We start from the raw sequence: 10,719 nt of genomic DNA on the forward strand, positions 1-10,719 counted from the left end.
AATCACAGCCTTTATTGTGAGCTCCTATTTGTAATTAATGTCTCCAGGATTTACCTATTTGCTAGCAGTTTGTTGTTTTTTTAATGCAGATAATTTCAACTGCAATTCCATGTCCTGTGTTTTTGTTTGTTTTATAGTTGTTATTTTGTAACAATCGTATATATTATGCATTACTGAACAGTTGGCAAGCTGTGGCAATGTGCGTCTCACATTGTCCACAAGCATACTCCCTGTCCCACATGAGTTTGGATCTGATCACCCTAGTATCCACCATTTAAGAACTAGTGATAAAGAGGATGGTTGACTTCAGTTAATAAATGAAAAATTTAAAAATATTTGGCATAATACATTTTTTTCTGATTGAAGGTAAGGTTTTGTTTTTTTTAAGTTTATCCAAGTCTTGAGCAGCGGGAACGCCCACTTGCTTGCGTCACTGTTGGGCTTTTTTACGGTGCTTTCATGCACATCGGGAATCTAGGAAGAACATTCGCTGTCAACGTGAGACGCCGTCTTCTTGAATTGGAAGATGATGAAACCCAGTAGTCGGTGGGAATTCAACAAATGTAAGCAAATCCCTTTTTAGTTTAAGTTGGACTAAACACGTGGAGAATGCTGGCTCACCCAAGAAGTAAGTAAACTCGTCACGCAATATGCAAATATCAATGGTATAAATAGGATATAGAGAGGAGGTAATCCAACGAAATACTATCAACTTTTAAGCGTACCGTTGCTATTTTGTGTGACTCGCAGCTCGTGTTTGGAAGCGACCACACAGAAATGTGACAATACCGTGGTGCCCCTGAACGCATCAGCAAAGGATCAACCTGAGGAGTCCAACTCGCTGCGGCCGAACACAAACTAGCGGCAAGTTAGCACAACAATAACACTTTCGCGGTACCACAAGTTGGTTCACACATGCGTCGTGTGTATGGACGACTTGTAAGCTTGGGACCGATCAACGTGCTTCCGCCACAGTTGCGAGTTGTCAGTCGGATGGAAGTGAGTGAGACAGGTCGACTTTGAAGACAGACAGGTCGCTTTCGCGTCATTCGGAGAACACTTTTTGTTGCACTTTTCGGTTCCGATGTCCAACGGAAACTGTGCGGAGGAGCTGGACTTTGGACTCATCTTCGAGGAGGAGGGGAGACAAAATGCAGGTTGGTGGTGCTTTTTGCGACGATTGTTAGCGATTTGTCTTCCCACGTCAAGCTAGCAGGAACTTCCGCAAGTTACACCGGATATCCAACGAATGCGTCTTAAAAATAAACCAGCATGGTCTTTACACTTGCTGTACGCGGAAGTAAGAAACTCAAAGATTGGACTATCACCTCTTAAAGAACCTGTTTTACATTTGAATTGATGGTAATTAAATACCTGTAAAAGTGCTGACTGGGCAATTAAGATTTCTTTGGGTTTTGTAGTTTATTTCCTCTGTTTGTAGTTTATAGTACATTTCTCCCTCATCGTTTGGTCAGCTGAAATCCCGAACAGGAAGTGTGTATGTCTCGTGCTGTGGATGTGACACGTCCAGCTGTCAGCTGTTGTAATTCAAGTCCATTTTTAAATGTGGACTTAACAAAAGGAATGAAGTCAATTTATTATGGACTTGTAGTTGGACTGAGTTCATTTACTTTATTTATTTAGTTCATAATGTGTTCTAAACGATCCTGTGTGTTTAAACGTTCTTCAGCACATTATGAAATGTACTCAATTTAGAACAACTATTTCATAAGTTTTAAAGAATACATTGGCTTTGTAAGTCCACCTATTTCAAGTTGATTTGACAAATCAGAAAGTAGAAAGTTGGAGGCACTCGAAGTGGGGGGGGGGGGCTACTGTTGACAACATCATGTATCTGTATGAAACTACTTGTAACGTGCGTGCCGTTACAAGAGCGCCAGTGTAGCTATTATTACTATGGTGTTAGCATCATCATCCATCCTGCTGTTTACTTGTATTTGACAGTGATGTTCGTTAACGATATGTAAACAGGTATGCAAATGTCACTACATGCTAACCTTTGCAATGCAAATGTTGACAAGGTTGTGTTTTGCATCACCACCTCACAGGTCCTCACCTCCCCGTGAGGACGCAGCAGCAGGCTGACAGCCAGCAGCCTCTGGCCCCGCCTCTCCACCAACATGGCAGCTACCCCTCGCAGGTGTCCGCGTACGGGGCCCAGCGGAACCTCAGAGCCTTTGACTGTCCCAGCATCCAGATCACCTCCATTGCAGCAAACAACAACGTGGAGTACAGCGATAGCCAGCATGCGGAGGCAGTGGGCGGGGCAGAGGGAGGCTACCTGGAAGCGTCCTGGTCCAGAGACCAGCTGTTCCTCTCCCTGGACCCGTGTTACCGTGACCCAGCATTCTGCCCGAGCCCATGCAGCAGCCTATCGTCCCGGAGCTGGATGTCAGACGTTTCCTCCTGTGAGTCGTTCTCACAAGTCAACGACGATGTGGACAGCGAGCTGCGGGATGCAGCACTGCTTGCTTTGGGGTCACCGGGCTGCGGGGGTGGAGCCTTTGGTGTAGAGCTGTGGCAGCAGAAGTACCAGAATCCCGCCGCCTTCAGCCCAGCACTGTCGCCGCACCAGTCACCAAGTCATTCACCTCGTGCCAGTGTCACCGAGGACAACTGGCTAAGCCGGCGACCCGCCTCCAGGTCGCCATGGCTACTGCTTAGTCATTGGTTAATTCACATGCAGTATTAACCTGCCCCCCCATGCTTCTCTGCAGGCCCTCATCCAGACCGACGTCCCCGTGCGGGAAGAGACGCCATGCCAGCGCTGAACCCTTGGCCCGCTCCCCCTCCCCCCAGCACTCCCCCAGTGTCGCATCCGGCACCTCCCCACGTGGCAGCGTGACAGATGACATCTGGGCGGGAAGCCCAGCCCTCAGACTCTCGCTCATGTGCGGCTTCCAGGACATGGATGTCCCATCCAAGACTAGGAGAACGTCTGGGACTCAGCTGACCCTCCTGGCGAGTCCGGCAGATCCGGTTATGGAGGAGTTAAGAGCCGTGGTGCCCACTGGTGAAGAGTCACGTGATTGCGACGGCCTGGCGGAGCTTTTCCTACAGGTGCCCTCCCACTTCAGTTGGGCCACACCCAAACCTGGAGCCCCTCCCCTTTTCAGGTACCAAAGTTTTTAAGGTAATTCATACACAAATATCTGCTCGGATTTGTTCTAAGCCCTGCATCCATCAGAACTACATCACCACCACCTCTCGACTCGCCGCTGCCAAGCCACTTTGAGCACAATGAGTTGAAGCTGGAGGTGCAACCCCGCCCCTACCACAGGGCGCACTATGAGACGGAGGGCAGCCGCGGCGCCATCAAAGCGGCAAACGGAGGACACCCCGTGGTCAAGGTGAGCGAACACCCATGCCACATTCACCTAATCTGAGGTCAAAGGCGGTGTTTGACATCCTTCACTTCCTGTCAGGGATGTCCCCTGTGTTAGACCTCACATTCATTCTCATATTCAGTGTGGTGGGTGGACTGAGGGTGATGTGGTGGAGGTGGGGGGGGGAGTTAACGTGTAACCGATACCGGCCGCTCTATTCTGGGCGTGACTTTGTTGCAACAAACGTTTACTGAGCACACAAGGACATTTGGAGAATGCACAGCAGCTGGATGCACACAACCATGTCCTATTTGATAAATATATAAACACACACAGTATCTACTGCATACATAACACTGGTCTTTTTAAGACCAGTTGAAAAATTGCAAGAATTTCTATTTTGCATCTTTGGATCTTAAAGAGGTTCTAAGTCTAGGAATGAAACAAAAACAATTGAGTAAGCAGCTGGATGCTGACTGCTTGTGTTACTTTAAACCAGGGGTCTCAAACTCAATTTACCTGGGGCCACTGGAGCTAGGGTCTGGGCAAGGCTGGGCCGCATCAGGTTTTCCAAAAAAAAACCAAACGCATTTATTAAAAACAGAAAAATATACAAACTTTTTCAGTGCTTTGGTTCCGATTTTCTACAATAAAAACTCTGATAAAACATTCCACTGTTCTCAAATATCTTAATTTTTATTTTTCTGCACAAAATAAGATGAAAAATAAATAAACAAATCAAGAATAAAGAAAATCAATCAATCAGTAATAAATAAATATAATAATGATAATAAAACGGCAAATAATAAAAACTTAAGAAACCACATATAGTTGGTGGGTAGACAAATTATTTTTTTCAGATTAAAATGAACAAAGCATTATTAGAGCCCTGTAGACATGACAAAACACAACTATAGTCACATTTATAGTCTTTTTTTTATTTACAACATATTGCGCAACTGCAGGGTCTTGAGACACATGCTAACTCGAAAACTAGAGAGCTAGCGACCTAAACGGCCTTCAAGTTATTTCCTTTAAACTTAAATAGCCAAAAACTTACCACTTCCACACGGATAGCGAGGATAACTATTAACAGTTATTTAACCTTTAACATGAACATTAGTCAAACGTAATAATTTTTTCTGGGTACATGATACCATACAGCATCCATATCAAACTTGCGCGGGCCGCACTAACATTAAACTTTCATATCAAGGCGGGGGCCTCAAACTAGTGTCCTGCGGGCCACATTTGGCCCGCGGGCCGCGTGTTTGAGACCCCTGCTTTACACTGACATCTTGTGGGGTTAATAAAAAGGACCCAGCCACTATTGGAGACTACGCTAGTAGTACAATAGTGGTACAAAAGTGTGTGTGTGTGTGTGTGTACAGTTAAACGGTCCCTGTGAACGTCCCGCCTCCTTGATGCTCTTCATTGGCACGGCGGATGAGCGCCACCTTCGTCCTCACTCCTTCTATCAGGTCCACCGTGTGACAGGCAAGACGGTGACCACCACCTGCCAAGAGAAACTGGTGGACAGCACCAAGGTCCTGGAGATCCCGCTGCTTCCGGGGAATATGTCTGCCAGGTAATGGTGGCGAGGGCCGCCGTCCCGTTAGTTCAAAGTGTGTAAAGAAATGATACGCTATATGTCGTGTTTTTGTTTCTTGTCATCAGCATCGACTGCGCTGGAATACTCAAATTGCGGAACGCCGACATCGAGCTGAAGAAAGGCGAGACGGACATCGGGAGGAAGAACACCAGGGTGCGTGTTGTGTTCAGGGTTGCCATTCAGCAGTCGGACGGATGGACGCTGTGGCTGCAGACGGCATCGGTTCCCGTCGAGTGCTGTGAGTGTACCTCTGACCGAAACGTTCCTCATCAAGATCTTCATCATCATGCTGTGTTTGAATGCTTCAGCCCAGCGTTCAGGTCAGGAGCTTCCTCATGTGGAGAGCTTCAGTCCAAGCAGCTGTGTCCTGGGAGGAGGAGAAGAGCTCCTCATCATTGGCTCCAACTTGTCGTCTCAGTCCAGAGTGGTCTTCTTGGAGAAAAGTCCTGGTGAGCTTACATGGACTTAACTCTTGAAATCAAGAGGTCAATAACTTCAATGATTTTTTATATCTTCTCAGATGGACGAATCCTGTGGGAGACGGACGCCAAAGTCTTGCCTGCCCGAAGCTGCACTGTAAGTTGGAATGGATATGAACAAGGTGAACACTACTTCCTGGAGGGAACTTGTCCTCATGTGACCACTGTTGTCCTGTCTCTGTCAGTCCAGCATCACGGTGGACATCCCGGCGTACAACAGGACTGCCAGCAGTCCCGTCCAAGTCCTCTTCTATGTTTCTAACGGCAAGAGGAGAAGAAGTCCGAGTCAGAGCTTCACCTACCTGCCGGGAGCCACAAAGCTACTCCCTCTTGCCCCCGCTGGCCGCCAGGTGGTCAAACAGGAGTGCTGGGAGGCGAACGTGGTGCCCCTCAATGCACCTGGCCCTCGTGACGTAGAGGCTGTCTGTTACACCCCCTGTGAGGTGGCGGTGCCTTGCAGGCCGTTGACTCATAGCGGTGCTCGGCTACATCATTCTCCTCCTCCTCTCGCGCACGCTGCCGTCAACGTCACCGCAACGATGCCACCTGTTGTTCCTGGGAGGGAACAAGCCCACAAAGAAACCTGGTTATTGGGGCCGGGCGGCGGCGGGTTCAGCATCAAACAGGAACCAGAAGACACACCCCCTGCGGACTCTCTTGGCCTCCAGGAGATCACACTGGATGACGGTAAGACTATCCATGTTGAGATTTTGGCCATTATCTGCTGCAGGGTCTGAGCAAGCAATATAGAAACGTGACCCCACAGTGCGTTAATAATAACTGTGTGTGTGTTGTTGATGGGCAGCACCTGTCATTGGGCTGATGACACCCCCCACCCCCATTTTCCCAGCACACCTTCCTCTGTTGGTAACTGATACATTTTGAAAAAAGTGAAATGTGCTACATCAAGTCATTGCTAATGTGACATGCAGCAGCAATGGCATCATGTGACATGTGATAGGAGTGGGGGGGGGGGGGGTAGTTTCCAGGCGGGACAAAACCTAATTTGGCGGAATGTCACATGAAAGGATCAATCTCGATCCAAATTATGCGACTTGTTCGTGCTTAACAAGGAACGAGTGCACCCTCTGCTGGACACGCGTGTTACTGCACTTAAAGTGACTGGATAGGTTTATTGAGTGGCTCCCATGAAGTCGCATTTACTGGAGTCTTTCGTTTGCTACCATTGCAGTCAATGAGATCATCGACAGAGATATCAGCAGCCTGAGCGGTGCCACTCGCCACGACCCGTTGGACCAGTACCACCAGTGCAACTGGGAGTACAAGTCGAGCGACGCCACCTTGTCATTCTGTGATGGGCCACCATAGTTTGGCGGTAAAACCTCAGTCTGACCCGCAAGTGCCTCTGGGGGGGAGAGAGGCGGGGCTCCTCTTGACAATGGGCGGAGCCAAACAATGTTTTAAAAACTTTTTATTGGCCAGTTAGAAATTTATTTTTGATACTTTCTTATGCTTCCTCTGCTGGATCCTGTGAATGCTGTGTTGCTGTGAGGCTGAATTAGACAAGTCCAACAAAAAGTGGCTTTGTGTTTTCTTAATTCATGTCAATATTCATTTGAAAAGCTGCTGGTCCGGGTCCATTTGAACAAAGCAGAACTCGTCCACCAATTGTTGGGACTCGGACATCCTGCAGCTCTCGGTGCAAGTATAAACTAGAACCGTCCCAAATTCCAGCTCGGTCACACCTCCACCATCCTTCCAGCGCAGCAGGCTGACAAGAGCAGGCATCAGCTGCAGCTCCAACATCCGTGGGCCTCCGCAAGATCCGCACAGCATCACCAGCTGGCCCATGTTGGCTGGCGGCTCGGAGATAAAGAGAGGTTGTCCTCCACGGCAGTAACGCAGGACCTGCTGCGGACATGGCGAGATCCTTTTCATGAACCTGGAGAAGGCAGCATCACCGTGGTGGGCTCGGCTCTTCTCGTACCGCTCTTCGCCGCCATCCAGTGTCCCCACAGCCACGCCCTCTCTCCTCTCGTAGTCCCTCAGCAGCTCGTGGGCATGCGCCAGGTCGTCTTCCTCTGCAGCCACATCCAGCTCGTCTACCACGCTGATGAAGAATGGACATAGGACGGGAATATCTGTCTGCTGCTCTACAAGATGGAGACAGTCGAGTCTGTTGACGACATCCTCATCCACAGTGTGAACATCTGCAAAACAAAACACAAACACGTATTTGTGTTCATGATCCATTCTACAAAAACAAATCAAATACACACAATGATTTAACTCATTTTCATCAGTCAACTGAATTGACTAATTGTTTTTGCATTTTGGGCGCCCTCTAGTGGTCTTCATTAATTACTGCAGAGAGAAAGTTCCGTAGAGAAGAAACATGACTTACCTGGTTCCTCCTCCAGGACCTGCTTGTCCATCTTAAAAGCTCCACCATCCTCCTCGTCTATGCCCCAGTCATTGGCGGAGTCACACCAGTCTGTAGATGACAGAAGAGCCTCCTGTGCCGGCTCGGGCTTTCTGGAAATCCGGGCTGCTTTCACCTCCGCCTCCAGGCACTGAGAGCGGAGCGCCGTCCAGCTGTCTGACCGCCCCCTACACTCCTCAGCTGGGCAGGCGAACAAGTGGATGGTTCTATGGTAGGGGGACCCCTCCAGGGGACAGTACACCTGCACCACATGTGCTAGCAGGGATGAACACCTCCTACAGCGGGGAGACATGCGGGGAAGGGACGGTAACCAGTCCGGAAGCCCTCCGATTTTGTTGGTGAGGAAAGACGATTGGTACTTCTTGTCATCAAACGCTCCATCGCACAAGCCGAGAAGCGTCGGCTCATGACGCGAAGACGCCATCACACGTTTGAAGCAGCCATTTGCGGAAGTGACCTATCAAAATAAGGCTTCTTCATTTGGTGGTGAACTGTGACTGGCAGATATTGTCACCGCCTACAGGACCGGAGTGGAACAGCAAGAAAAACATCACGGAGAAACAATGGCAAAACTACTATCAGGTAATACGAGTGTTGTACAAGTTTATAGTTATCATGAACTAATTCAAAGTTCACGTCACGAAGTATAAATATAAATAGTTCACATTCATAGTTTGCCATGTCAGTTTTGAACTTGTTCAAAGTTCAGCTAATTTAATTTTTTTTGGTGAAAAGTGAGAATGAAAGATTGACTGTTTTTAATAGAAAACTAACATTCATCAGCATTTCAAACTATGTATCATCCTCCTGGAATTGTAGAATATTGAATATAAACTGTTTTTTTTATTTATGCATTTTAGCGTATGTATGTTTATTACTTCATGCCCTGCAAACAAAAGCCACAAATATATATATGAAAATGTCTCTCACCAGGTAATAACTGGACCTAAAACCGTGGTGCTGATATAATCTGAACAAGTTCACGTTCAAGTCCTTCAACGTTCTTAGAAAAATGTACATGTTCAATGAACGCCTGCTTTTGAACTCATTCATGCACAACACTGAGTAATACTGATAATAAAATATAATAAGATACACTTATGATTTGATATGGTAGGCTCCAGCATACCCCCGCTACTCTAGTGAGAACAAGCGGCATAGAAAATGGATGGATGGATTTTATATGGTCTGAAATCGCACACTGACGGGGCTCGATCCCGCGACCTCACATCCATTCTGATTGGATCGCATCCACCTCACTGACCAGCTCTTAAAGCATCGAGGAGTGACATTTACTTAACGTATTATCGTACAGCTACTCGTTGGCATCTGTTCCACTAGCAGGGGGCAGTCATAGTAATTATTACTAAGTATCTATAACCGTCTTGTTCACTCCACGTCTTCATCAGTGTACAGTGGTCCCCGGTTTGGTGGGAGGTCTGCTTGGATGCGCTGCCAGCGGCGAGGAGGCCAGATGATATGAGACGCCCGACCATGAAGCAACCCCAGAGACACCTGGCAAAAATGCAACCGCATGATTTTATTCACTGGTTCTGGTTGTATTTATGATTGTGTGTGTGGTTACCGGGCCAAAAGTGTTGCTGTCCATACTGTGACCGTGATGGTCCCCCTCAATCCAGAGGTGTCCATCAGGAACCCGCACATATCGCTTCTTGTAACCCAGTGTCCTACAGGAAGGAAGATGTCACAAGAGCTCATGACGGATAGAACAGCATTTTTATAATAACCACCTGATGAAGTCTCCCTCCAGACCAATGACCCGCTTGATGATCTTTTGCTGAGGGTTCCTAGGTGACCTGAAGTGATACAAGAAGTACACTTTTACATTAGCAGCCATGAAAGGGCTGGTTTCTTGTGTGTGAACCACTAAACAAATGATTTGACTCACATGACGGACACAATGTCACCTCTCTGCACCTCATAGTTCCTTACACTCCAACGGTTCAGGAGGACCACGTCGCCCTCTGATGTTCCTTCAGGGTTCAAAAAAGGCTACACATGCATAGATCATGTGTTATTTTTTTTTTCACCCCAGCTTCCTGTAAGTCAGTGAAGGTCTCACCTGCATGGACGCCCCCTCCACCCTAGCCACATAGGCCAAGCGGTCCAGAAAGGTCACTGTGACGGGGACAGCTACAAAGAAGCCACTCACAAAGAAACGCAGGTAGCGGCGCCCAGCTGTGGTCTGCTTGGCCATGCTCACCTGGACGGGAAGTAACAAGGAACCGAGACTAGCACGTTAAGGAAAACACAAGAAAACGATAGATATTAGCAGCATCACATTAAATGACAACGTGCAGGCACTGACATGCCCATACGCTATTTAAAACCCAAAAACCAACTCCTAATTCAAGTTCAAATTGCTTTGCACAAAACACTCAGAAGTGTCAAAGGTCACTAGCATCCACTCACCGCTCACTACTAGCGACAAGTTAACGAAACACATTAACTAACAAAAGCGAAACAAACACCAAATAATCCAGCGACACACTCTGAATTGCCTATTAGTAATTTTATTTCATTATTATTTTACCCAATAATGTTAATTTGGAACAAACTCGGAGAGCTAGCATAAACTGCTATGGTAAGACCTACCACCATATGCGCTCAACTTCCTTTTGCTCTCTACGTCACTCCCAGATCCTCGTGGTTAGTTTTATGCAACTAGGAAATCAGATATTTCTCACAGCCGACGTTCATACGTATTTTGGAACATGACTCTAAAATCGTGAAATGGGGCACATAGCTAGACCATACTACAACACCTACGTCAGCGATTAGATTACTTAAACTCTATTTATATTTTGGTTACACCACCTGCCACGCAGTGATGCATCATGAACTACACACGAGTGT

The 10,719-nt window shown here is 47.4% G+C and overlaps 3 protein-coding genes and 1 long non-coding RNA gene across 5 annotated transcripts; 1 reads left to right on the plus strand and 3 right to left on the minus strand.

Annotated features, from left to right (window-relative positions):
* The first annotated feature begins 501 nt into the window (after positions 1 to 501).
* nfatc3b (nuclear factor of activated T cells 3b) lies at positions 502 to 6,982 on the plus strand. Its single transcript, XM_058075279.2, has 10 exons — positions 502 to 1,157; positions 2,070 to 2,664; positions 2,739 to 3,137; positions 3,209 to 3,371; positions 4,739 to 4,935; positions 5,025 to 5,197; positions 5,268 to 5,408; positions 5,480 to 5,535; positions 5,624 to 6,125; positions 6,631 to 6,982. Exons 1-10 carry the CDS (start codon positions 1,085 to 1,087, stop codon positions 6,765 to 6,767), a joined length of 2,436 nt encoding a protein of 811 aa, XP_057931262.2. The 5' UTR covers positions 502 to 1,084; the 3' UTR covers positions 6,768 to 6,982.
* On the minus strand, positions 4,245 to 6,272 carry LOC144898601 (uncharacterized). The gene is made up of 3 exons (XR_013627489.1): positions 6,247 to 6,272; positions 6,081 to 6,171; positions 4,245 to 5,993 (listed from the first exon to the last, which is right to left on the minus strand). It is a non-coding gene; the product is annotated as an uncharacterized LOC144898601 (long non-coding RNA).
* Positions 6,855 to 8,342, minus strand: pdcd2l (programmed cell death 2-like). 2 transcript variants are annotated; one of them, XM_058075287.2, is made up of 2 exons: positions 7,804 to 8,342; positions 6,855 to 7,552 (listed from the first exon to the last, which is right to left on the minus strand). In XM_058075287.2, the coding sequence occupies exons 1-2, from the start codon at positions 8,264 to 8,266 to the stop codon at positions 7,011 to 7,013; spliced, it is 1,005 nt and encodes a 334-aa protein (XP_057931270.2). In that variant the 5' UTR covers positions 8,267 to 8,342; the 3' UTR covers positions 6,855 to 7,010. The 2 variants fall into 2 exon arrangements, with proteins under 2 accessions (XP_057931270.2, XP_057931269.2); XM_058075286.2 differs by having other exon boundaries at positions 6,855 to 7,609; positions 7,804 to 8,338.
* Positions 8,343 to 8,513: 171 nt separating this feature from the next.
* immp2l (inner mitochondrial membrane peptidase subunit 2) lies at positions 8,514 to 10,590 on the minus strand. The gene is made up of 6 exons (XM_058075289.2): positions 10,459 to 10,590; positions 9,926 to 10,066; positions 9,752 to 9,855; positions 9,594 to 9,659; positions 9,428 to 9,530; positions 8,514 to 9,357 (listed from the first exon to the last, which is right to left on the minus strand). The coding sequence occupies exons 1-6, from the start codon at positions 10,462 to 10,464 to the stop codon at positions 9,232 to 9,234; spliced, it is 546 nt and encodes a 181-aa protein (XP_057931272.2). The 5' UTR covers positions 10,465 to 10,590; the 3' UTR covers positions 8,514 to 9,231.
* Positions 10,591 to 10,719: the final 129 nt, after the last annotated feature.

Source organism: Doryrhamphus excisus, linkage group LG1 (genome assembly GCF_037039965.1).
Source record: "Doryrhamphus excisus strain RoL-2023G ecotype Guam linkage group LG1, RoL_Dexc_Guam_v1.1, whole genome shotgun sequence".
Taxonomy (NCBI): Eukaryota; Metazoa; Chordata; class Actinopteri; order Syngnathiformes; family Syngnathidae; genus Doryrhamphus; species Doryrhamphus excisus.

What these genes read in the sequence shown, in the direction of transcription:
- nfatc3b (XM_058075279.2), top strand. Translation starts at nt 1,085, where the DNA reads ATGTCCAACGGAAACTGTGCGGAGGAGCTGGACTTTGGACTCATCTTC. An exon ending in CTTCTTGGAGAAAAGTCCTG is followed by an intron (nt 5,409 to 5,479) that starts GTGAGCTTACAT and finishes ATATCTTCTCAG; the next exon opens with ATGGACGAATCCTGTGGGAG. An exon ending in TGCCTGCCCGAAGCTGCACT is followed by an intron (nt 5,536 to 5,623) that starts GTAAGTTGGAAT and finishes TGTCTCTGTCAG; the next exon opens with TCCAGCATCACGGTGGACAT.
- pdcd2l (XM_058075286.2), bottom strand. Translation starts at nt 8,266, where the DNA reads ATGGCGTCTTCGCGTCATGAGCCGACGCTTCTCGGCTTGTGCGATGGA. An exon ending in GGTCCTGGAGGAGGAACCAG is followed by an intron (nt 7,610 to 7,803) that starts GTAAGTCATGTT and finishes TTTGTTTTGCAG; the next exon opens with ATGTTCACACTGTGGATGAG.
- immp2l (XM_058075289.2), bottom strand. An exon ending in CTGGAGGGAGACTTCATCAG is followed by an intron (nt 9,531 to 9,593) that starts GTGGTTATTATA and finishes TCCTTCCTGTAG; the next exon opens with GACACTGGGTTACAAGAAGC. An exon ending in ACAGCAACACTTTTGGCCCG is followed by an intron (nt 9,358 to 9,427) that starts GTAACCACACAC and finishes CATTTTTGCCAG; the next exon opens with GTGTCTCTGGGGTTGCTTCA.